Below are 26859 nucleotides of genomic sequence, written 5' to 3' on the forward strand. Positions count from 1 at the left end.
TCTCAACTATTAGTTGTAGTGGGTATTTGCTCCGCCCATGACCTTGGGCTGTCTGACCCAATAGAGGTAGTGCTTCTGGCCTGCCAACGTGACCCCTTTAAAAAAAAAAAGATAGGCAATTGTGCTCTCTCTTGCTGGGTGGTTGGAGATTGGACTGCTGGTGCCAATCACCCCCGGGACAGAACAGAGGACCATGGTGGCCATTTACCTTGTTGTGTATTTGTGGGTGTATCTTAATAAATCTTAGTTACTTTTTAAAGCAGGCTCTTGTGGATTAGCCCATAATTAGTAAATAAAATTGAAATAAAAAAGTAAGATCGAAGATGACTGTTAGTAAGATTATATATTCTGATTTAAGAAAGTTATTTCGGGGATATTGTTAAGCAAAAATAAAGCAAGTCAAAACAAATAAAAAACAAAATAAACTAAAAGCCAAGACAAAATTATGAAAATATTTCATTTTGGTAAAAGTGGTACTATATTTAATATAGGATTTGTTTTGTTGTGTTTTTTGTTTTTTCAAGACAGGGTTTCTCTGTAGCTTTTGGAGCCTGTCCTGGAACTAGCTCTTGTAGACCAGGCTGGCCTAGAACTCACATAGATCTGCCTGCCTCTGCTTCCCGATTGTTGGATTAAAGGCATGTGCCACCACCGCCTGGCTAGGATTTTTTTTTACCTTGGATATTGTAGAGAAGTTTTAGAGTATGTCAATTATTCACAAAAAGCACATTTAGTATTTTTGAGAAAAATGAAATATACTAAAAGAAATACTAGAACCTCTTCCCCCTCTAAAAATGCTTCTCAAGGACAGAGGAACATTGTTCTTCACATAGGGTAAAATAAGAGAATTTGAAACTTGAGTAAAGGCAAGAAATGCCTTCAAGTACTATGCTTTCTCTCTTCTCATTTGTTTTATTTTACTTTTTGTGACAGAGTCTTGCTATGTAACTTAGATGGTCATGGAATTTTCTATGTAACCCAGGCTGGCCTTGAGTTTAGGATTCTTCTGCCTTAAGTTATTCAAGAAGATTCTATGACTTCAGGAGAATGAAATTTAATAGTGATGATAACATCAATGATCAATTTCTTTTTGAGACAAGGTTTCGCATAGCCCAGACTGACCTTGAACTTTCTGTATAGCTGAGGATGACATTGAATTCTCTTGACTCCACTATCCAAACTCTGGGATTCTAGGAGAGCCCTACCACATGGCACTACTAGCAATTAGACGGGATATTTCTTGAGCTTTTTTAATGTGCTAGGCACTATGCTAAGAGTTTATAGTCATCCTTTGTATTCCTGGGAGATGGTTCTAGGCTAACCCTAGAGGCCAGTCCCTCACATAAAATGAGATAGTATAGAACCTATGTCTACCTTAAGAGAATAATAAGAAAACACACGTATATAGTTAGTACAGATACAACTCTTTCTCAAATACTTCAGTTTGCAGTTGATAGAATACACAGAAGCAGACCCACAGTTGAAGAGCCAACTGTATTGTCTTATTTAATTACCACACAAAACCATTACAAATATATTTACTAAAAATATTGTTTGAACACTTACAATGTACTAGGTATTAATTAACACTTATAATGTAATTAATTAATACTTACACTGTTCTAGCAATAAAATAATTATTGTCTCTGATCCCACCAACTTAAATTCTAATGAGGGAAACAGATGCTGAAAATAAAAATAAATACGAAATGACATGTGATAAACAACATGGAAGGTTTAAAAGAATGAATGATAAGAAAACCCACTTTAGGTGGAGAGCAGAGCGTTCTGGGAAGAAGTTGATGCGTTTAAGCTGAAGTCTAAAGAACAGGAGGAGCCCAATAGGCAGAGAGAGGATCTTCAGGCAGATGCAAATGATGGTAATATGGAGAATGTTCTTCTCTCCTAGGGGACTTGAAAGATCACAAAGGCCAAACAGAGAAAGAGCAGGGAGAGCGCAGCTGGCAGAGTCTGAGTAGGAGTCAGACCATCTTGGGTCATGGAGACTGGCTTTCACACTGAGTGCAATGAGCAGTCTGTGGGGTTACGAGCAGACAAGAGAAAGAGCTGGTCTATACTAGGGACACTGGGCTTGTTGTCTTTTGGACCATGGGTTGCAGGGAGACAAGAACAAAATTAGAAGGAATGTTTAGAGGTTATTGGAGTATTCGGCTCCAGGTGGGGCGGTCGGATACAGGAGGATGATCTACAAGTTGGAAAGAGACAGACATGTTTACTGTATTCTGGAGGTAGAGTGTGAGGGCTTGGTGATAGAGAGGCTGTAATCAGGGACGGCTCAGATTTCTGGCTTGAGTAATAGGCCCTATCGATGCATTACTCCTCTCATTTTTTTTGGCTATGAGATTAAAGCACCAAGAACACAGGAAACTTCCCAGGAGGCCTGTCTAGTAAAAATGATTCATAGGACATGAGTGTGGGCCTATTCAGCACCAGACACTACATACTTAACCAAAACACCATGTTCTCTCTCCAACCAATCACATCCTGCTTGCCTTTTAGAAGGAGAGAAATGATTACCTGTAGAATTATAATCTGTCAGTCAAAACTCAGATTGTGTAGTTGTCAAAGAGAAGGCAACATGTGGGTGTATTATCCAAGACAGGACTTGTCCTGGAGTGGGTTGAAAAGCAGTTTCGGGGTTCCATACTGGAGATCTTGCTACTCGTCAAGCCTCTGACCTATGTATGCAGGGTCAAGTCTGATGTGATATCCCTGGATATTCAGATTCCATTGCCAGCAGGAAACCATGCTTCTCTGTTCTCTTCCAGGGGGCCAGGGGGTCAATAGATGTTCTTTGCCTGAACTCCTTTAAAGCCTTCCACCAACTTACTTGATGTCCTTAAGAGTATTCATCCTGGGAGAAATGGGCTTTTTTTTTTTTTTGAGAAAAGAAAAGAAGTAGATTAATAGGTAGGCATAGCCTACCCTCCATGACTGCAGAGAGAACACAAGAGCCCTGCTGTAGATGGAGCGGCGGGCTGTGTCCTGCCACCCGGCTAGCTTTACCCAAAATAATTACACGGAAACTGTATTATTTTAAATACTGCCCGGCCTATTTGTTTCAGCCTCTTATTATCTAATTCTCATATCTTGCTTTAACCCATATTTAGTAATCCGTGTAGCTCCACAAGGTGGTCGCTTACAAGGAGAGATCTTAACCTGCGTCCATCTCGGAGAGGAGAGGCATGGCAACTCCCTGAAGCATCTCCCCAACTCCGCTTCCTTTCTCCCACAATTCTATTCTGTCTACTCTGCCTACCTAATTTTCTGTCTCTTAAAGGGCCAAGGCAGTTTCTTTATTAATAATGAAAGTAACATATAGACATTCCTCCAACACCCTGCTGGTCTAATAGTAGGGCTACTGATGGCATGAGGCAGGGTTACGTTAAAGAACAAGTAGGTTAATTATAATAGGTGATCCTAATACAAGATAACCAAAAATTTCAACACTTTATTTATTTATTGTGTGCTTGTGTGTGTATATATGTGTGTGTGTGTGTATACTTCTCTCTCTCTGTTCTCTCTCTCTCTCTCTCTCTGTGTGTGTGTGTGTGTGTGTGTGTGTCTGTTTCCACTTTAGAGAACAACTTGTGGGAGTTGGTTCTTTCCTACAATGTGGGTCCTGGGGATTGAACTCAGGTCATCAGGCTTGGTGAAAACTGCCTTTTACCCACTGAGTCATCTCACTAGCCCCAAGATGACTTTTTATATTTTGGTAATGTTCCAAGACTTTCTTTTTTTTTTTTTTCTTGTGGTATTTGGATATCTGTAAAATGGACCTTACATTTCACTTGCAAAATTGAAGGTTTGGGAGAGGAGTAAAAAATACATGAATATAGGGGCTGGCAAGATGGCTCAGTGGATAAGAGAGGTTGCTGAGCAAGCATGAGGGTTTGAGTTCAAACCCCCAGTCCCCATGTAAAAAGCAGTGCATATGCTTGTAATGCCAGCACTTTAGGGACCAGAGGTAGGAAGATTGTTTGGTCTTTCTGGCCACAGGTTTAGCTTCAGGTTTAGTGAGACACTGTTTATTAGGAGTAAGATAGAGAATGGTAGGGAAGGGCACTGGATGGAGATGTTCCCATTCTCACACACATGAGCACAATCACAAACATACATTACATTACACACATATTCACTCATCCAAAATCAAAGAAGATAAAGCAGCCATGGATTTTACCTCTCTGGAATGATTAACTTTGGAGTAAATTGTCATAGAATCATTTTTTATAGATTTTGGAATTTTCGTTTCCTGTAAACAAGAAAAACAAAAGAGTTATATGCATTCGCCTCTCACAGAGACAGGTCTGTGCATACCCATATTTTGGGGAAAGGCAGTGCGAGGAGAAAGAAGAGGTATGCCAAGAGGAGGTGGGGACTAAGCTCTACCGGTTCAAACCTGTGAGATTTTAGTAACATTTCTTGAGAAGTAGAAAAGCGGCTGGAGAAATGGCTCAGCCATTAAAATCTAGGCTCACAACCAAAAATACAAGAGAAGCAGAAAAGCAAACTAAATATAAGAGCAACATCCCAGCAATACAAAGGCCCCAACCAGAGAGCAGCAGAAAGGTGACCTCCTGTGAAGGGATGGAAACATTCTTGTGTTGCATATGATTCTATGTTTACTCCTCTATCTGTAAGAACTTACATGCCAGACAGTTATTGCGTCATATCTTTTGTCTCAGTTTTTATTAGCTATACCTGGAGCCACCCACGTTGCTTGCTCCATTTAGCCCTGTAATTCTAATGGCCCAGTCACCTTGTTGTGGTCATGGTAGGGAACCAGAAGTATAGAAACTCCTAGTTTTAAGAATGACTCTCTAAAGATACACTAAGCAGTAGTAACAGCAGAAATCCCAGACCCTAGATGACCCATTGATATGTTTTGATACTTTAAATTAATGAAGGAATATTTAGAGAATAATTAAGATCCCAGAAACCATCCAAGGTATAATGCTTTTGTTGTTGTTGTTTTGAAAAGAAGCTGACAAATGGGTTAGCCATTTGAGCTTGGGTTTGTTGGAGAGCTTGCTCCCAGCAGGAGCTGGGAATGGCAATTGAGTAAGTGGTGTGAATGTCCCTTATTGTCCTCCCTTTCAGGAGCCTACTTCCCAAAGCCCGTGATGATCTCAGCCAAGAGTGTTTGCTTGGAGAATCCAAGACTTCTAGCTGGGCTGTTGCTTCTATTGTTTCAAGAATGCCAAGCTCTTTTGACTTATTTTTCAGAAAACATGACCAGTATATCTAGATATTTAGAAAAGCGTCCCCTGTCAGGTGGTGGCAGTACAGTCCTTTAATTCCAGCACTTGGGAGGTAGAGGCAGGTGGATCTCTGTGAGTTTGAGGCCAGTGTAGTCTAGAGAGTGAGTTCCAGGACAGATAGAGCTATACAGGGAAATCCTGTCTCGAAAAACAAAAAAACAAACAAACAAAAAACAAAAAAGAAAGAAGAAAAAAGAAATGTCTTCACAACTGCCTCATTCATATGTAGTGATATTTTGTTTGTGCTTTAACAAATAAAGCTTGCCTGAAGATTAGAGTGCAGAACTAAGCCATTAGAGCCCAGGGAATGGTGGCACATATTTTAATCCCAGAACGTGAGAGGCAGAGGCAGAGGGATCTCTGTTAGTTCAAGGCCACCCTGGGCTACACAGATTGAATCTGTCTAAAAGAGAAACAGAGCTCACACAAACGTGATCCCATCACTTGGGATGCCATGCCTTTAATCCCAGCACTAGGGAGGAGGAGACAGGAGTGATATGGTTGGGCGGGAGAGGAATATAATGCAGGAGGAGACAGGAGCTCGATGCAGTCTGAGGAGCATCCAGTCAAGGAGCAGTGCAGTCTGAGGCGGTCAGTCTGAAGCAGTTTGAGGAGCAGTGCAGTCTGAGGACAGGATCTCCCCTTTAACCTGAGCATTGGTAGAGGTAAAAGAACTCTCTAGTTGTTGGCTGCGTTGCTTCTCTGATCTTTGGCATTAACCCCTATATCTGACTGAGTTTTTATGACTAGTATAAAATAGACTTCGTGCTTTATTCATAGGTAGTGGGGACAGAGGACTTCCTGGCACTTGACCAATGTCATCCTATTATGTGGGGGTTCTCATGCCTTAGTTTCCTTTATTGTGGAGGGGTTATGATACTTACTCCCCTCTTTTATTGAGAGACCACCTCAGGCTCTCCTAGCATCTCTGTACCTGGATGAGCCTGGGATTATCCTAGGGTATAATCTCTTCTGTTCTCTTCAAGTGTTTGTCGAGTGTCATGCTACATGCAGCAAGGGAAAGGGGAGGAAATGTAATTTGTACTTCCAAGCAGGTTGTCCCTACCCAGAAGGGAAGCCCTACTGGAACATTAAGCAGTTTGAGAACACTGGGAAGCAAGTAGAAGTAAGCATTCCCTTGGGGGTGATCATTGCTGATACTGGGATGGTCAGCCCTGTCGTTGTCTTCTCCAATAACAAATGCTGATGATTATGGTGACAGGTTTACGAGTAACCAAAATAATAACACAAGGTGGAGGACAGAGTGGAAAGGACTTACCTTCACTGGGTGAGTGACTTGTACATACACAGTGTTCCCTGGAGAGCCTGGAGTATCTGTGTTCTCAGAGGAATCTATGGTTAATACAAAAAGGTACGGCTGTCAGCCGTAGGACTGCGGTGGCTGCTTCCTACAGGACTTTAGGTCTTGCCGGCCCCCAGAGCACTTTTTATCCCCAAATCAGTTTTTCTAGCTTGCTCTTCCTTAGGGACTCCCTCCCTATTTCCAAATCTTTGGAGTTCTGGGCTAATCAAGAACTTTCATATGGTCTATTTCTAACCTCATTTCTTGGTGTTCTTATGACTTAGAGTCTCGGCAACTCCCCATGCTGAACACGTGAAGGACTGAATACCACCACCCACGGGATCCCTGGAGACACTGTTCTCACAGGCAGTGTGTCAGACTTGACGGTTTTAGAGAGGAAGAATTGCAGGCTAAAGAGAACTTGGTAGACCTGTACAAAGTCACCCAGGAAACAGTGGGACAAACAGGAACTGGAATGCAAGTGTTTTGACCTGTGACTTGGTGCCCTCACTTCAACAATGGTATCTTGAAGCTGTCACCCGTGGGATGAGACTCAGGAAATGAGCCTGCCTTCCCATCTCTTTACCACGCCGTATTTTTCAATGGCGCCAGTTCACTGGGGTCTAAACCTTGGCTGAACATCAACAGGACAGCCATGGAGTCTGGTTAGGAGTGTTTCACGCTCAGGCCTTGTTTCTGTCCCACACAAGCTGGGTGACAGTGGGTGGTCCATGGATGACCCCTTCACTGGGACTTATTTTCTTCATCAGAAAGGAAGTGAGTGATCTTGACCTTGCTGTAGAAAACTGTGATGTCCCTCACATGCTTGGGAGGAAGTCTACAGGTACCATGGCGGTAAACCAGACTGTCAGACACCATAGGCTCCAGCGGACCAGGGATGGTCTGGTTTCTCTCCTCTCTCCCTGTTCAGCCCTTTGTCCAGCCCCTCTCTCTCCTCTTCCATTGATCTCTTCCTGTCTGCTTTAAGTTCTGTCGTTAAGAGCCCGGATGCTCACCTGGATGTTGTCTTCTACCCAGAGAAAGAGAACCTGAAAAACGAAAGCAGGAAGCTGAAACGCAGGACTTCAGTGAAGGACAGCTTTCTCCCTCCTTCCCCAACAGGCGTCTTTCCAGAGGATGCAGGCAGCAGGACCCAAAAGAAGGGCGGGTGAGCAAGTGGATCCCAAGGCTGGGTCCTGTTTTTCTCGGTAGTACACCTCCCTTGAAATATTAACAGATGTCTGGCCACACCCCAGGGGCTATCCCAATACACTAAAATAGCCAGAGGTTGTGTCCACCTTCCTTTGACCCTTGGCAACCAGACTCTAAACACTTGAAGTCTTAGAGGAGCTAGAAGAAGGCAGATGGAACACTTACCTTTTCTTTTTCTTGTTTTTTTACATACGCATATAACTATGCATATGGTGACTATAGGCACAAGACCAAAAAGCCATTCTTTATACTGGTGTAGACTTTCATTAGTTAAAACACCTGAAAAGAAGAAGAAGAAGAAAAAAAAAAAAAAAACGAGAAGTGGAACCTCTTAGGATACATAAACTGGGGGATCCTTTGAGCTTGTTTTAGGACCCTCTTGAGTCTCTTCTGGGCTGCCTACAGGGGTTGGGTATGGGTCATTTATACTCCTAGTTTGGGGCCCTGTCAGGCTTTCTGGGGACCCCTGTGGAGGCATGACAGTTGGGGGCTGCACTGGGGGAGGGAGAAAGTCATCCTGGCTCCTAAGGCCTTGCTCTTGGAAGAGGACTTGGGAAGGGAAAGGCGGACACTATTGAGAGGCACAGAGTTTTAGAGCCTGCCTGTCCCTCTCCCGCAGGAGTTTGGCTCCTCCCACTGCTAGTGTCCAGTCATTCACACAGGCTGTAAAACCATGCTATAACACTACACAGCTGCTTGAAGCTTCCACAAAAACCCAAGGCAGGTGTTACCTGTGCAAAGACTCTGGGCAGAGACAGAGACAGACAGATTGCTGACAGGGTTCTGAGCGTGGCAGGTGTAACTCTGGTCACGAGAATTCTTTGGGTCCCAGGAGACAGTGAGATTTGGGTCCCCTAATGAGATGTTTCCTGAGGCCTGCCACCCAAATGAGGCAGTATGATTTGGGTTCTCCACAGTACAGGTCAGGTGGATCTCGCAGGTCCCGTTCTCAGACAGGCGAGTGTGGTTGATAACTTCTAAGTTACTCAGTCGTTCTGTGTAAAAAGACTTAGTTAAGGACACATGGCTTGGGCTAGAATGGTTAAGGGTGCTGACTGCCCTTACAGAGGATCCCGATTCAATCCTGGCACCCACATGGCAGCTCACAACTGCCTATAACTCTAGTTACACCCTCACTTGGACATACATGCAGGCAAAACACCAATGCACATGAAAAAGAAAAAGGACACACGACCATTGTAGGATATTATTTTAACTAGGCAAAGATGTGCTACATTTGTTTCTGCTGCCTTTGTTAATGATATAAAGATGTGTTACATTTATTTGTGCTGCATTTGTTTAACTATGTAAAGATGTGCTGCACTTGTTTCACCTTGCCTGCCTAAGGCTTATGATTGGTCTAATAAAAAGCCGAACAGCCAGTAGCTAAGCAGGAGAGGGATAGGCAGGGCTGACAAGGAGGGAGAATAAGTAAGAGGACAAATATAGATGTGTGTGTGTGTGTGTGTGTGTGTGTGTGTGTGTGTGTGAGAGAGAGAGAGAGAGAGAGAGAGAGAGAGAGAGAGAGAGAGAGGAGAGAAGGCGGGAGAAAGAGAGGGACATGCCTAGGGCCAGAAACTAGGCAGCCACCAGCCAGTCAGACATGAGAAACAGTGAAAGTAAGACAAACATAAGGAAAGAAAGAACTGGTTGGTGGTGGTGCACGCCTTTAATCCCAGCACTTGGCAGGCAGGGGCAGGCAACTCTCTGTGACTTTGAGACAAGTCTAGTCTACAGAGCAAGTTCCAGGATAGCCAAAGGTACACACAGAGAAACCCTGTCTGGAGAGAGAGGTTGGGGGGAGGAGGAAGGCATATCTGCATGCCTACTCTCTTAATACCAATAGATATTGACTCAAATGTCACGTCATGTTTTCAGTGAGGCCCATTCTGATTGCTTCCTCTAAAATGATACCTTGGGCCTGGTGGACATTCAGTGATAGAGCATTTACCCAGCTTGCTCAAGGGTCTAGTTTTGGTCCCTAGCACCATGTCTCCTGCCCTGTTTCCTGGCACCCCTATGCCCCATGCCTTTTTTCCTTAGCACTCACAGCATACTATAAGCTTCATGAGGGCAATGACCTTTGTTTTGCTTATCGATGTTTTCTAGTTGCATAGCAGACTGCCTTGTACATTATCCATGGCAATAAATATTGTTATCCAATGAATAAACTAAACACGTCTTCACATCCGATACTAAACTCTAGTCAGTTACTCCTGATTAATTGGGAACGATCTAAAAGGTCAAGTTTTTACTTTATCTTAGCACATACAGAGTGCTTGGTCAGTGTTTGAGATACAGAATCTGTACTGTATCCTAGGAAATTCCTTTGCACTGATGAGGAAAAGGTTGAAATACAGATCACATATCTCCAGGTATATGAGTCTTTGTAGGGAAGGTGCTCTAGGCAGCCCTGAATATGGGTTATCCATAAGTGGAAGGAGCCTGGCTGCTGTAGACGTTATGGTATCCTCAGTAGTGTCAAAATAACGGTGTCTCAGCACATGTGATAGAGCCTGGCAGGCAGCACTATTTTCAGGCTTTCTGTTGTGTGCATCTCAGTTCTCTCCATAAATCTAGTAGTGTCCTGATGAGCATAAATCAGCCAGGGTGGTCCTGACTCTGATGGCTGGAATGAGGACAGCCCTAAAGAGACACCCATGTCTTAATTCCAGACTTGGGTTATCTTGCTTGAAAAAAAGGTCTGTGTAACTTTTATATAAACTAGTTGAGAAGGTCATCCCCGATTTTCCAAAGACAAGTATCTGTCTAAGAGATAAGCAAAAGGACATCTGAGACAAACAGAAGATGGGCATAGAGAGTGGAGAAGGCCGGAGCCAGACTGATGTAGCCATGGCCAAGGAACACCAAGGAATCTATGATAACCAGAAGCAGCGACACAAAGAACGGATGGCATCTGGCTGTACCTGGAACTTCACAAGAGTAGATTCTTGTTATTTAGGCCATGAGCCTTGTGAAATTCTATTTGGGCTATTTCAGCAAACAAATCCATTGCCCTGAGGCTACCTGGCCCCTTGTCGAGGAATTCTCTGTTCAGGAAATTTCCAGACATCATTTTTTCCTCAGGCATGTTTACTTGTTCCGTGTCATGTTCTTTCCAGTGACGGGACTTTGACTAATGTAACAAGGCGAACTCATCAAATAGTCAGGGGATATGGAGGTTAAAGTGTAAACAATTTATGGAGATATTTTATTTTTAAAAATAAACTAATAAATAATAATAATAAATAATAAATAAACTCTTTTAAAGAGTTCCACATCTCAAGCTAAAGGACTCTAAATGAATTTTAGATCTTGTGGACTCTTCAGTAGATAGAAATTATAGAATCTCAGTGGTCTTTAGAGTTGTCTAGTATGGAATCCATTCACATATTTATTTTAAAAATGTAATAACATTTAATGTTTACTTACTTATTTAGTTTTTTTTTTTTTTGAGACAAGTTATCTGTACATAGCCCTGGCTGTCCTGGAATTCATTATACTGACTAGTCTGGCCTCAAACTCACAAAGATCCACCTGCTCCTGCCCTTAGAATGCTGGGATTAAAGGTTTACACCTCATGATGAACTAATATTTAGTTAATTTAACTATTTACTTCTCTCTCTCTCTCTTTCTCTCTCTCGTGTGTGTGTGTGTGTGTGTGTGTGTGTGTGTGTACATGAGTCCATGGTATGCATAAAGAGATCAGAGGACAACTTACAGGAGTCTGTTCTCTCCTTCCACCTGAGTCCTAGAAATCAGACACTCAGGGCATCAGGCTTGGCAGCAAGCACCTTTACCTACTGAGCCATCTCACTGCCTGTGGTGGTTCAAATGTAATTGCCCCCCAAAGCTCACTGGGAGTGGCACTATTAGGAAGTGCAGTTTTGCTGGAGTAGGTGTGGCCTTGTTGGAGGAAGGGTGTCACTGTAGGAGTGGACTTTGAGATCTCTTATGCTCAGGATATGCCCAATCTCAGATAACTTGCCTGTGGGACAAGGTGTAAGAACTCTCTGCTCCTTCTCTAGCATGTCTGTCTGCATGCTGCCATGCTTCCTACCATAATGATAATGGGCTAAATTTCGGAACTGTAAGGGAGCCACCCTGATTAAATGTTTTCCTTTCTAAGAGTTGCTGTGGTCATGGTGTCTCTTCACAGTGAGAGAAACCCTAACTAAGACCACTGCCCCTAGGTAGCCAATCTCGTGCTTGGGTCTCCTGTAAAACGCTGCTGCTAAAGCCACCCTTGGCACTTCTGGACATCTCTAGTAGCCTATTTTCATGGTTTAGATGAATAAAGTATCTCATTATTTCCATAATTTTATGTTGAAAATTATGTTCATTCTTTAATATTAGGGAGGTAGGCTTATTTATTTAGGCTTATTTATTTATTTAATATTAGGGAGTCTGGCTATGAAGTATAGGCTGACCTCAAACTCCTGATCCTCCTGCCTCAAATTCCCAAATGTTGGGTTTAGAGATTAGAGGTACATCATCACTCCAGTTAGAAAGGCAGGCTGTTTTTTTTTTTTTTTTTGATTAGTGATCAATAATAGCCATTTTGAGAAAATAACCCTTAGAAATGAAAAATGAAATAACCTTGACAGAAAAAGTTTCCTATGAATTTTTCTATTAGTTTTTCTATTAATTGGCTCACCTGTGCAGAGCACTTCCTGAGTAGATAACCCTGTTGGGTCAGCTCAGCCTTTGTATAGCGAGAGACAGGTCAGTCATGAGGGAAGTGCCACCACTTACCTTCTGTGACTAAGCCCAGGCTTTGGGCATAGGATTGTGCACAGCTCACAGAGCCTTTGTAAGGAGCAAGGGCAGTATTTTGCTTCCATGAACTCTATCTTTCTGGGTGAAAGGGGGAAATGAAGTGCCTGGTGTAGAGAGCCACATGGTATAAGTGTCTAGCCCAGCTCTGCTGCTATTTAGTGGTGCAGCGTTATCTAACTGCTTTAATTCTGGACCTCGCGGTGACGCCAAATGCCACCTTCTTTATCCCTAGGTTACATACAGTACACTCTTGTTGGCACACAGGGTTGACATTCATGATTTGGATTTGTTTTCAGTTTATATGTGATCGAATGCCGTATTTGGACTCACCGAAGACCCTCAGAACATACTTGGACAAGTACTGTCTGGAGTTTGTGCTTATCTGTGCAGTATACGATCCTTCGTCCGCCATTGTGAGGTTGCTGATCTGTAAGGAAGAGGACTGGGTAATGTTCAGTCGCTTTCCCCTCTCTGGATCGGTTCTCGTGATTTGTGGACTTGCAGACTTGTTTAACTGGATGATAAGGATTGGAGTGTCGTGCGACTCTCTTCCTCGGTGCTGCCAGACGATGACACTGGCATTCCTTCCTGCTGGAAGCTCTAGAAGAAGAGTTGCAGACCCCCCTCGGATACCATTCACCACCTCTGGGCTTGCGCTGCTTTGTGGAACTTCATTCCCTGTAAACACAGAAGGAGAAGACTATAAAACTGCTCCTGACAGCCCCTTCCATTTCTGCATCCTTTCTGTTTATTCTGCCAGTCTGTTTAAGCTCTTTGGAGGAAAGCGAGAGGTGTGATGGGGATAAAAAGCGTTACAAGTGTGGTGGTGGACACTCCTAATAGCTCCACCTCCAGCAAAATATCAGGTGGTCTTGGTCAATAGGCAACTGGTCTAGATAGATGATTCTGACCCATGGTCGACTTCCACCCTGGCTGGTCAATCTTTAGTGACCTTAAGCCTTTTTTTAAAAAAAAGATTTATTTATTAATAATAAATTAATAAATAAATAATTTATTTATTACAGTGTTCAGCCTCCATGCCTGCATGCCAGAAGAGGGCACCACATCTAATTATAGATGGTTGTGAGCCACCATGTGGTTGCTGGGAATTGGACTTAGGACCTTTGGAAGAGCAGTCAGTGCTCTTAACCTGAGCCATCTCTCCAGTCCCTTAAGCCTTTAAAATATTTTGGCACCAATCTGTGAGAGGGATAAGAAACTTTATTAACCCCTGGACACAAACTCCAACAATTGCAAGTCTTTGCTGATGGCAGTATTGGCACGGCCAGTCATTTAGGATTTACCTAACGTCTGTCTATGTAGCATGCTTTTGCAATCCAGAAAGCCAATAATAGGGATTTACTGCATGTGCTGTTCTTTGCCTGCATCATCATTTGATGTTGATAACTGTCTTTGAGGCAGATTAAAAAAATGTCTGTTTGTGGGTAAAGAGACTGAGATAGAGAGAGGTTAGCTAATGGTCCTTCGTTGTACATATAGCAGAGCCAGGAAAGGGAGTTGGGCCCCTGGAACTGGAGTCACAGACAGTTGTGAGCTGCCTTGTTGGTACTGAGAAGCAAACCAGAGTTCTCTGAGAAAGCAGCCCAGGCTCTAACTGCTGAGTCATCACCCCACCCCCATGGTTACAGCTCTTAGAGAGGATGGATGCTTCTTCAGAGTCAATGAATTCCTAGCGCCGTCACTTTGTTTTCTAGCGCTCTGCTTGCTGGTCTCACGGTGCTTGTTCTCTTACTCCAACCCTTAGCACTCTGCACAGTGTTTGACCAACGATATGATCTGTGGAAGTGTGTGGTATCCGTCAACACCTAAACATGATTGGGACGCCAATTTTCTTGGCGGGGGCGGCGGTGTCTCTTACTTTCCAGGGAAGAGTTGCATATGTGTGTATTCATGGGGTGGCCCCGAGGATCCTGACCCTTACTCAGCTCTTACATGACCTTGCACTTCTGCTTTCTTTTCTGAGCGGTCATAGGATTTCCAGGCACATCCGCGTTGCCATCGCACATCCCCTTCTGCACGGCTTGTTTCCCATCAGCCTCTTGGCACACGGCTATTTGTCGTCTCGACCTCGCTTTCCTCTCAGAACCACACGAGTAAAGAAATAACACGCAAAGTCTTGAGTCCAAAAGGCTCCCTCAAGCAGTATTCTGCTTAAACCAAGCAAGACTGCACTGTCAGGAATCACAGGACTCACCAGGAACTCCTCTTTCCCCTGCCTAGCAGAGTCCTTTAAGTTCCCTTGATTTTATAGATCAAAACTTTTCAATGTAATTGTGATTTTTGAGACAGGTCTTAAATGTAGCCCAGGCTAGCCTCAAACTGGCAATCCTCTGCCTTAGACTCCTGAGGTCTAGGATTACAGGCATGTGCTACTATGCCTGAATTATTAGTTTATTTAAAAAGAATAAATATATTCTACGATTTACTTAGTTTTGTACTAATTTAGTGGGTAAAATTTGGAAATCATGGCATCCAGACCATATTATTAATTCCCTTTCATATGTTTGCTTCTGGTCTGGATCTGGGGAATACATATGTTGTATGGATGAACACGATAGTCCTGATTTGCTGGTTCACTCTCTGGCAGAGAGGACTGGCAGGTGAATGAGTAGCCATGATGTGGACAGTAGGCACTGACTCGGGATTCGGTGCCTCTGCATTGTCTGAACACCACTGTCATACCATCTATGTTGAGTACTCTTTTCCTTTATTTTAATTATGGTATTATTTCCTCCTTTTCTTGCTAAATGAGAGCAGGCGTTACGCTTGTTTCTTATGTACTCTTCTTATTGCTTAGCACAATTTCCAGTCAATAAATAATGAGTTGATGGAGGTATATATGTGCTCTACAGAAGCACAGATAGTGAATGATGGACCAGGGACAGCTAGGAAGGAACAAGCCACAAAACATGATGTTGTAGGAAGGTTTTGAATGACAGCAGGGGCTTTCCCATTGCTCAGTGATGTGCAAATTCCCTAGACGATTCTGCTGCCTTTGCATGACTGTCGCCTCTGTCTGAAATGCTCTCCCCTTATTTCTACATGGGAAGTTGTTACTTGTCTTTGAAAGGTTGCTGGAATACCTCTTTGCCTCTCCTTCTGTTTGTGGAACTTTTCAGCGGTACAGGGGGAGGAGAAAGGAGCTATGCTGGAGACAGAGAGGTGCATGAGCAGAAGGAACAGTAAGAGCAGTTCCCTGCAGGTCTAAGACAAAATAATGACAAAACTAGATTTGAGCCAACCTGCTTGTAGTGCATGAAGATGAAAATTAAAAGTTACTGAACATGTTCAAAAGATCACTAGGTGATGGGGTTTGTCCCAGAGGAAACACAGAATTTTTTTTTCTTGGGTTGGACACATGTTTTTAATCACTCTGGACCAATACCTTTGGTGTGGATACTGACATTCTAGGATGTCTAAGTGCTCTGTTGGCAGTAAATATGGAAGAGTAGAGCCAGGATAGAAGTTGGAAATATAAAAAAAAAGAAGTTGGAAAGATGCTTCAAAATGACTCTGGCTGTGGCAGGCTACTTGGCATGTTGGGGGCCGGTAGGATACATAGAAAGCATTCCTTTGGTACTCTATAAATCACTGGAGGACCACTTGGATTATGGAGAGGGTGCTGATATTCTCTGGTGATAGCAAACCAGGAAACATGATCTCATACTTTTCATGTTCCGACCAATGGATGACATGTTTCTGGGAACATGAATAGTGTCTGACTTAACGTTTTTCCTCCAGAAATTGCTTTAGAGTATTCAACGAAAGCTATGTAGACTGAAATTAGAATGTAGAAAGTCTTAATGGGTCACTTGACCAGTGGGAATTGACTTTGTAAGGTATTAGTAAATGTAGCATACTTTGGAGAAGTAGAAAAGTATATGGAAAACAGTGTTTCGGGAAGCATAAGTCATGGGTAGGCCTAAGATGACTCTGAAAAAGAATGGAAAGTCACAAGAGATCTGGTGTTTCTAACCTAGAACACTTAGGTCTGTTCACAGGCAAAAGAGATATGGTGGGCTGTTTTACTTCCCAGACAATGAATTCAGAGTGAAAGAAGTGGGGACTGATTTATTGAGCAAGTTGACAGAGAAAGGAAGAGAAATATAGGGTAGACCTTTTAGGTAGAGGTGGGATGAGGGAAAGGATAGCAAGAGCCATTGGTAAATTTAGAGAAAAGGGAACAGGACATGGAGAATGGCTTTAAAGATACGGTGGAAAGGAATGTTGAAAACAGAGAGCTGTTTCTGAGGAGGAAGCCAAAGTGGGGCTCAGAAGAACAAGTGTGGTATCAGTTTTGAATGGAGGTCTTCTTCCAACCAGGTAAGCAAGAATGAGGCTAAGACCTTAAGAGATTTATAGGAGAAGGAAGATATTTAGATACTTCATGTAGCTTGATCTCAAGGTTATAAGATGAATTGATTGGATAGGTCCTGAAGGAAAGTATTCTTGGATCATTCTCCAAGATAGACTATATGAAAGCATAAACAAGTATCAAAAAATTCTAAATGTCTTAAATAATAGAAAAACTCTTCTTTGACTACTATGGAATAAAACCAGAAATCAAAGACAGAAAGATAAACAAACAATGCACAAATAATGTGGGAGTTAGACTCCATTGTGTAAACCAGTCGATGGACTACAGAGGAAATCAGTGGATTTAGACTGTAGCTTGGGAGGCGTGAAATGGAAGCACAGCATGCCAAAACATAGGGGTACAGCCAAAGCACGGAACAGAGGAGCATTTCTAGCTCTGAATGCTTACAGTCAGAAAGAAGGAAGATCTCAAGTCAATAATTTAACAAAGCCGAAGACAGCAGGAAAGTCAAAGAAAAAGAAAACAAGCACACAAACAAAAATCCTAACTCTCCAGCGATTCTCATTATATGGATTGCGACATTCGGAAAACACATATTTCTGAGGGTGTTAGGAACTGAGACTCTGCTCAGTAGCAAAATCACAGTTATGAAACAGCAACAAAAATAAATTTATGGTTATGGGTTCCTAGGAGCATCGGAAATATGTGTTTTCCAATGGTTGTGACCTACAGGCTGAGAATCACTTAGGTACTAAATATGAAAAATTCCTTAGCAAAATAGTAACAAACCAAACTGAACAACACTATTAGGTTATACATCGTGGTTAAATGAAATTTATCTCAGATGATGCAAATTGGGAAGTGGTGGCTTTAATCTCAGCACTTGGGATCTCTAATCCCAGTACACTGGTCACCATAGTCTACAAAGCGAGATCCAGGAGAGTCAAGGCTACACAGAGAAATTCTGTCTTAAAAAAAACAAACAAAAACAAAACAACAAAAAACAAGACAAAACAAAATAACAACAAAACAATGTAATATATGGATAATAACAAAACAAAGGAAAAAAAAAAGAGACATACTACCTCCTTTGATAAAGAAAAGGATTTGAGAGAACCCAACAACACTCTTTGAGAAACTAGGGACGAAAGGGGACATTTATAACCTGATAAAAACCATTTATGAGAAGGCATTTATGAAAACCTGCAGCTAGCATTCTACTTAATATGTGTGCTGGATACTTATATGTCAACTTGAGACAAGCTGAAGTCATCTGAGAGGAGGGACTCTCGGTTAAGAAAATGCCTCCATGAGAGAGGGATGTAGGCAGGCCTGTAGGACATTTTCTCAGTTAGTGAAAGATGGGGGAGGGACAACATATTATAGGCGGTGCCACACCTGGGCTGGTTCTATAAGGGCTGAGCAATGAGGAGCCAACCGGTAAACAGCATCTCCCCATGGTGCCTCTGCATCAGATCCTGCCCCCCCCTCCCCCCCCCCCCCCCCCCCCCCCCCCCCGGTTTCCTGCCCTGTTTGAGTTTCTGCCCTGACTTCCTTCAGTGAGGAACAGCGATATGGAAGTGTGAGCCAAAGGAACCCTTTCCTCCCCAACTCGTGTTTTGGTCATGACGTTTCATCACAATAGCAGAAACCCCGGCTAAGACAATACGCAAGACTGAATGTCTTCCAGTTAAGGCTGGGAGAAAATGAGATCCACTTCTACCACCTCTATTCAGTGTTATTCTAGCAGGCCCAGCCAGAGAAAATAGGTAAGAAAAAGAAACAAAAAGCATATCAATTGTAAAAAACGAAAAGTAAAACGATTCCTGCTCATAGATGCTATGGCTACGTAAGCAGAAATTCCTGACGAATACACAAAAGAAACCAGAGCTAATAAGTGAATTCAGCAAAATTGCAGGTCACAAGATCACACATATAGAAACTAGTTTGGCTGGGTATGGTGGCTCGTGCCTTTAATCTCAGCATTTGGGGTGGGGAGGGACAAAGGCAAGTAATCTCTGTGAGTTCAAGGTCAGCCTTGTCTTCATAGTGGGTTCCAGGATACCCAGAGCTATGAAGAGAGAAGTTGTCTCAACAAGCAAACAAAAACAAACCCCAACAAAAACTAGTGTTTGTCTACACTATCAATGAAGAACAATCTAGAAAGGAGATGAAGAAAACAAATTCCACCTACAATAGGACCCAGAAGAACAACATAGCTAGGGGTACCTTGGCCAGAGATACTGCTTCTGTCATGGGCAAGAGTTAATGTAATGACTCATAGTCAAAGGGTGGGAATAAATGACTGGTAAATGCTCATCCCTAAACAGGACATCATTTCAACCCCACAAAGCTCAGGAAACATCAGGGATGATGATGTGGAAAGAATGGAAGAGGCAGAGAATGCGGAGGGATGCTAAGAAATGCTGTTTTCTAGACATGACACCACAGTGCCACTCATGAACTCACAGCAAGCTATGGTGACTTGCACAAGATCAAGCCAACAAAATCGGTCAACATCCTAGCAGGCAGCACTAACTGGACTCAGTGGGTTACAGAAGCATCAACAATACCCCACAAAACATCTCGGTTCCAGGCACAGATGCCCCATATGAGTTTTTGGTCAGGGAGATCCTAGCGGAGACTCAAAGATGCTGGCATTTGCAATGGCTCTTGGTTGCCCACCATAACAACATGGTAAGACTCTGTTGCTGAAGATTCCGCTCATTTTGGATACAGGATATAGTGAAATCAACCTCTAACTTACCAGGATCCTCTCTTGCTGCTGGCCAACTTACATAGTTCCAGAAGGTGCTATGCAAGCTCTGAGGGAGAAAGATATCAATATTCTCTCAGTGCTGGACCTTGTGTGCTACAACACTGACATGTGGGCAAGGTATGCCTTTTGGTTCAATAGTAGCATCAAAGGTTCTGGGAGGAAACCAACTATTTTCTGATCAGATATAAGGCCTGTTGCAGGGGGGAAACCAACTATTTTATGATCAGATATAAGGCCTGTTGCACAGGAAAGATTTTGTGCCTGGTATGTTAGCATGGTGAGAGGACTTTAATGGGGGAATTCATAGGCGCTGGACAAGGAAGAGGGTACCTACTTTTGTTTGCAGAATTTTGCTAAATGTTCATTCAGTCGTCAAACTGAGTTCTAAACATTTGTGTTTATACCCACAAATTTGTGCTGCTCTCAGCTTTGATCAGGGTAGCTTCTTTTTTTTTTTTTTTTTTTTTTTTTTTTTTTTTTTTTTTTTGCAACTGGTAGTTAATTCATAGACTCATGACTAGCCAAAGTACTGGGTATAAATAACTCTGGGTGCTCAATTGTGAATGGGTCATTTATACCAACTTCTTCTCACCATCCAAGGCTGAGGGACCTCAAAGAAGAGGAAGAGAAAAGAATGCAGAGCCGTGAAATACCATCTAGATGTGAAAGGGACGTTGTTCATAATGACTCACAGCAGCTGTGGTTACCTGCAGAAGAGAAGCCGGTCAAAATTTCACACATATCAGAGGGGCTGATGGCAGATGATGGCTGCTGAGGGAGAGAGAGTCACTCTCTTTTGGGAATGTGGCTGATAATAGGTTGTTCATGCCCCAGTAGTTAGCCACACGCTCATATGCATATGGGCAGCACTAATTGGACTCAGAGGCTCATTAATGGCAGCCTACATAAAAGAAGAAGAAGGATAACATGAAGCCGAGAGGCAGGCAAAGTGGGGCGGGATTGCCAAAGCGGAATAGGAGAAAGGAAGCAGTGAATGGATGCGACCAGTTCACATTGGCTAGATGTATGGAACTTTCAAAGAAAATAAAAGTTTCTATAGAACAATGAGTCTATTAATCAAATGTCAAAGCAGCTTTCATAATGGAAGAAAATCTTTACCAACTCTCTATCCCAGTGGAGGATTAATATCTACAATATGCAAAGAACTGAAACAGCTGAACACCCAAACCACACAACCTAATCAAAAACAGGCTGTGGAAATGAGCAGAGAATTTTCAAAAGGAGAAATGTAGAATACGAATAAATATTTTAAAAAAGTGTTCATATCCTCTCCCACGAGGGCAATGAAAATCAAAACCCATCTGAGATTCCATTTCAGGTCGGTCAGAGTGGCCAACATGACAAACACAAATGACTGCAAATGAAGATGTGGGTGAAGAGAAACCTCGTGCAGTATTAGTGGGGATGTAATGTACTGTGGAGTGGAGGTTCCTCAAAGACACTGAACACAGAACTCGCATATGGTCCAGAAATAGCAAAGGTTTCCACACCTACACAACTATGCTCACTGATGCTCTGTTCACAGCTAGGAAACAGATTCATCCTTGATGACCACTAACAGATGAGCAAATAATTAAAATGTCATATATATACACTACAGACTTTTTATTCATTTATAAAAAATGAAATTATGAAATGTAGGGAAAATGGGTAAAACTAAAATCTTCTTGAATGAAATAATCAAGACCCAGGAAGACAAATGCCACATGTTCTTTCTTCTATGACAGATCCTAGCATCAAATTTCCATTATTTTAGTTTTAAAGCTAAAAAAGGTTGATACTAAGTAATTGTTCAAGTCCCTTTAACAAACCAAAATTTTCAGTTATAAAACAATACAACTCAGGCAGTTAAGTATTTCCGAATGTGAAAAAGAATTAGTTGCTATCTTTGTGGAAGAGAAGAGGAAGAAGAAGGAGAAGGAGGAGAAGGAGGAGGAAGAGGAGGAGGAGGAGGAGGAGGAAGAGGAGGAAGAGGAGGAGGAGGAGGAGGAGGAAGAGGAAAGAAAGAAAGAAAGAAAGGAAGAAAGGAAGAAAGAAAGAAGGAAGGAAAGAGAAAAGAAAAGATGCTGGGACAAATACAAAGGAATGGAGCTAAATTCCTGTCTCTCACACCAACTTAAACTATAACTGGGTGTGGTGGCACATGCCATCAGCCTCAACATTTGGAGACAGAGGCAGGAAGATCTCTATAAGTTTTAGTCCTATCTGGTCTACATAGCAAGTTCCAGGTCAGCCAAGACTAGTGAATCCCTGTCTCAACAAAGCAAAACTCAAACTATGTCAAGTATTTGTAAGAGTTAAATGTATAAAACTTGTAGAAGAAAACAGAAAAGTTGGGCTGGGGATACAGCCAGTGGCAGGGTACTTGCTTAGCACACACAAAGCTCTAGATCTGAACTATAAACAACCACAGGGGCCAGTGTTAACGATCTTGAATTGGACAATGAATTCTTAGATATGATACTAAAAACACACTGAAAGAAAAACATAGGTAAATTCTATTATATCAAAACTAAAAAAAGTATATCAAAGGATGTTAGTACACAATGTCTTAGCAGATCCTCAACATTCTGTTAGATGGGACACAGTAGGTCAGCCATTATATACCTTCATTTAGTTGCTCAATGGATGCAGAAAGCTAGGGTTGGCTAGGAGATTGGGACAAGAAGAAACGGGAAAACGGGAGGTGAAGAACAGCACTCTCTCTCTCTCTCTCTCTCTCTCTCTCTCTCTCTCTCTCTCCTCTCTCTCTCTTGGTTTTATCCAAAGGTCTTGAAGCGCAAACTCTACCACTGGGCTACATCCCCAGCTTGGAATTTTCTTTTTGAGCGATGGGCATTTTAAAACAATCGAAGTGATGATTGCAGAACATGTGCTATGTGAATTTCATCTCGAAAATAAAAAACCAGCTGGGCAACGGTGGCACATGCCTTTAATCCCAGCACTCAGGAGGCAGAGGCAGGTGGATCTTTGTGAGTTTGAGGCCAGCCTGACCTACAGAGTGAGGTCCAGGACAGGCACCAAGGCTACACAGAGAAACCCTTTCTTGAGAAACCAACCAACCAAACAAAAAACCCAACAAACAAAACACTAAAAAAACGAAACAAAAGCCAAAGGCCTTAGCGTGAGTGAAGGAAAGAATCTAAGCTAGATCTGGAGTGAGGGACCCAGAGTGGAGAGGTGTGAGGCCCGGAAGGGTAGAGATCACGGGGTGTGGGGGAGGGGAGAGAGAAACACGACAGAACACAGAGTCTGAGCAATGGAAAATCATGTGTATTTGAGCATAATAACAAGATATGAAACAGCACTCTGCCTTTGATGAGGTAAAATAACCATTTGAACAGCTGATGGTTGTTAAAGAGAAGATAACGACACTCGGGGGAGGGGCGTCATTAGACAACAACAATCTGCTAGCCGTAGAATCATACACACTTTTGTCTCAAAAAGTTCAGAACCAGGGCTGCCTGTGTAGTTCAGTGGCAGAATGGTAGCATGCTTGAGGCTCCAGGTTGGATCCTTAGCTGCAAAATAAGTGGAAGGAGGAGAGAAGGAAGGGAAGAGGGTAGGAGGGAAGGGAGACTTGAGAGCCAGCCACATATGTCCATCTGGCCACTGCTCTTCCCTGGGCCCCACAGCACCTGTATCTGCATCCTTCAAATTCACCCCAAGAATTAGTTCCTATTTTCCTCTGGCACCCGTTTCAGTGTGCGGTCCCTGGGCAGGCAACCCTGATAGCACCTGGGAGTTTGTTAGAAGTGCAGATGTTTACAGCTTCCCTCAGAGTCTCCATTCTAGTAAAATTCTCAGTGATATATACAGGAAAGTTTGACAAATTCCTACGTAGAAAGAATAAGTAGAGAAGTAGCTGAGATCCACCACGGTGCTTGATTTCCTCTATAACCGCTGCTTTGCTTTCAGGGTTTTTCCACTTTGGTTTGCTGTAGAGCCCAGGTTGCCTCAGTATCCTGAACTGGGATTAAAAGCAGGCACCATCACACCTGGATGTCAGATTAGGTCCAAAAAGTGCTTTTGATAGGATCTATCATTAATTATATGTAGTTAAAAGGTTTCATTGTATTTTCATTTATGTATACATTTTGATCATATTTACCCACAGTGCCCTGTCTGACCCCTTCCCACTCCTGTTAATCTGTCTTCTATTTTTTTTTCTTTTTTCTTTTTCCCTCCGATGAGCCAATGAGTTTCTTAGGGTTGCTTATAGGAGTAAGGGGTTATGTATGGAGGGCAGGAGAGGTCACACCACTGAGGAAAATGTCTCTCCCTACCCAACCAACCATTAACCACTTAAAAGTCCTGAGGGAGAAGTGGGCTTGATTGGCCTCCTCCATCTCCTTGACAGGATGTTGCTAGGCCTAATTTTGTGCATGTCTTGTGCTGGTAGTCACAGCTGCTGTTCATTGAAGAGTACAATGCTCAGGTCACATGGTAGGTTAGTTTTGCACCCAAGGAAATGAGTTAAAGGGAATGAAGGGGGCTGGGGTGAGGCATAAATTGGCCAAGTGCTTGCTATGCAAGCAGGACCATCTGAGTTCAGATCCCCAGGACCCAAGTACAAAGTCAAGGGGAGTTAATGTAAAGCCAGTGCTGTTAACTCAGCCCTGGGGAGGCAGGAGGAGCCCTGGGGCTTACTGATCAGTCAGCCTAGCCAAAAGAGCAAGCTTCGGGTTCATTGAGAGCCCCATCTCAGAAGACAAAGGTAGAGAGAGAAGCCGTCATTGAAGACAATCAGTGGATGTCCTTCCTACACATTTGTAAACGGGCAGGAATAAGTAAACACTCAGAGGTGCACACAAAAGAAGGAAGATTAGATTTCCAACGTGGTTTGTCTTTGAGCTAAGTTTCTCAAATGGAATCAGGATGTGTCTCACCTACCTGAAAGCTGTAGCGAGCGAGCTATTCTCTCCATCTTCTCTGAGAGCATCTTTGTCCTACATACTTGCTACAGCGGCCTTGTCTTTCCTCGCTCGCTCACTCTAAACTCTTCCCTGCTCCGTTTCCCTCTCCCTCCCACGTTTCTTTGATTCACTCTCTATTTAACTTCACGTATCATTCGCACCTATTCCAGCACCTATTCCAGAAAGTTCTTCCTCACCGAGTCCAGAGCAGCTCCCTTGTTTTTGGTGCCCTGCCTTGCCTCCACTTTCCACCCCGGCGGCGGCGGCGGGCAACCACAGTTCTGCTCCACCGAGGGGTTTCTGAGCACCTGCCTCTATCTCCTGCAGATTCAGTCAACCATCACGTGCACCCTCCCCCACAGCTGTGTGGCAGTGGCTGTTACTTAGGCTCTGCACCTTGTTTCCTCATCCACAGATGGGGACTGAGCCTCACATCTCACAGGCTTGTTATAAGAAGAATCCACGAGATGGCGGGGGGGGGGGGAGGGGGGAGAGGATTTTAATAAGAGGACTCTCAGGAATTTCCCGTTTTATAGCGATAAATGTGAGGCTAAACACTCAAGTTGCTGGCCTGTCCCAGGTCAGGAAGTGGTGATACAGACGCGAGGGGAATAATTATTGTCTTTTTCTGCATCTTGTTTGTATTTCCCAAGGTTCTGTCCTCCTTCCTCTGTTCTCTTTAGCTTGACTTAGTCTCTATTCTCAGCCTTAGTCTTCTGCCTCAGCTTCTAGCTCCTTCCAGGAATTGCCTCTTGGCGATGGCACTGATATCATAAAGATCCAAAGTGGAGCTGACCTCTATTCCTATCTTTGACTGTCTTGTCTGCTATATGACTTCCTTCCTCTTTCTCTCTTTCTCGCTCATTTCTTCAGAATTATTTGTTGCTAGCCAGTGCACATTTTACTTGTTTAGAGCTTATCGTCCTTCCCAAGGTGTTAATTCCTTAAGAAGAGAAAGTTTTGCTGACGCTAACTTAGCTCCTGAAACTACTACAGCCCAGTCATTCAGTAGGCATTTTAGAATGGTTAGCCAATGACTTAATGAACCTTCCTTTCCTCTTATTTCTGTTGTCAATTAACGTAGTTCTACGTCTGCAGTCTGTCTTGATTTTTCTTGAGTTACGGACAGGTTTAGGAAACTGATTTTTTGTTGTTGTTTGCTTTTCAGCCTCTTGCTGGCTAATGAAATTTTGGCAAGTTATTTAAATGATCATAGTCTCAGTTCCTTGTGTTAACATGAAGCTATTAATAGAATAAATTCACATATATGCCATAAGACTTCTAAACATAATGCATGTTTAATATGTAGCCCATTTCTGGAGCAAAATAAATGCTAGCATTTTTTTTTCCAGTGAACTCCCTCAGAGTTAGGTCTGAGTTAGCAACCTTTGATCACCTTTGCTAGGGCACTTCAGCCCAGATGGACACCCTGTGACTTCTCAAACCTGATGTGAGCCTTCCTGATCTCAAAACAGACAGCAGGGAGAAGAAGCAGGCACAGACAGTCCAGTCCCAACTGCTGTGCTGGGTTTTCAGTATTTGAATGAAGGGTGAAGTTCAGAAAGGATAATAACCTCCCCCTGAACATACATAGTATCACAGTGGCTAAAATGTAGAAGACTCCCCACCCCCCAAAACTTATTTTTGTACCACAACATACTGGTCACAAACAGTCCTGACTTACAAAGCCTCATTTTCCATACCTCAGCCCCATCTGAAATGTTTGCCCCAACTCAGCGCCACCACAGTCTGAGGGCAGCAGTTTGTTATAAATCACCTCAAACTTCCTCCGTCTCTGAACAGAGAACCAGGCAGTCAGCCCGATCTAGATGACTTAGATTGAGCAAGCTGTCCCTAAGATGGGACTCAAACAAGCGACAATATCAGTGTCCACAGACATTTACCTGAGCCGAGGCAGAAGACAAGTGGGAACAGCCAGATGATCTGACGGGCGGAGTCAGGCCCCGGAGCCCTTGAGACAGCCATTCTTTCACGAGCTTGTCTCTGAGACTTCCTTTTCCTCTAGTGTTGTGAGCTCTTCCTCTGCGTTAGCAAGCCTTTGGTTATTGATCTTTACCGTCACACACTGCTCATAGAAATACCTTGTAGAAGTTAAGGCTCCTAGTAATGAGGGATAAGGAACCTGAACTGGCCATCTCCTGTAACCAGACAAGACTTCCACTGGAGGGATTGGAACATCAGTCCAGCCACAAAACCTTTGACTTACA

The 26859-nt window shown here is 43.1% G+C and overlaps 1 protein-coding gene across 2 annotated transcripts; it reads right to left on the minus strand.

Moving 5' to 3' along the window:
• Positions 1-1048: 1048 nt before the first annotated feature.
• On the minus strand, positions 1049-26859 carry Slamf6 (SLAM family member 6). Of its 2 annotated transcripts, XM_038349474.1 has the most exons (8): positions 26536-26859; positions 12907-13254; positions 8529-8792; positions 7963-8076; positions 7602-7634; positions 6562-6635; positions 4202-4273; positions 1049-2889 (listed from the first exon to the last, which is right to left on the minus strand). In XM_038349474.1, the coding sequence occupies exons 1-8, from the start codon at positions 26615-26617 to the stop codon at positions 2848-2850; spliced, it is 1029 nt and encodes a 342-aa protein (XP_038205402.1). In that variant the 5' UTR covers positions 26618-26859; the 3' UTR covers positions 1049-2847. The 2 variants fall into 2 exon arrangements, with proteins under 2 accessions (XP_038205402.1, XP_038205401.1); XM_038349473.1 differs by lacking the exon at positions 1049-2889 and having other exon boundaries at positions 4028-4273.

Source organism: Arvicola amphibius, chromosome 12, assembly GCF_903992535.2.
Source record: "Arvicola amphibius chromosome 12, mArvAmp1.2, whole genome shotgun sequence".
In the NCBI taxonomy this organism is placed as follows: domain Eukaryota; kingdom Metazoa; phylum Chordata; class Mammalia; order Rodentia; family Cricetidae; genus Arvicola; species Arvicola amphibius.

Excerpts from the sequence above, each read along its gene's own strand:
- Slamf6 (XM_038349473.1), bottom strand. The coding sequence starts at position 26,617 with ATGGCTGTCTCAAGGGCTCCGGGGCCTGACTCCGCCCGTCAGATCATC. Across the intron at positions 13,255-26,535 it reads TGTCTTCTGCCTCGGCTCAG|GGAATGAAGTTCCACAAAGC; the intron begins GTAAATGTCTGT and ends CTGTGTTTACAG. Across the intron at positions 7,635-7,962 it reads AAAAACAAGAAAAAGAAAAG|GTTCTCTTTCTCTGGGTAGA; the intron begins GTAAGTGTTCCA and ends TTCGTTTTTCAG.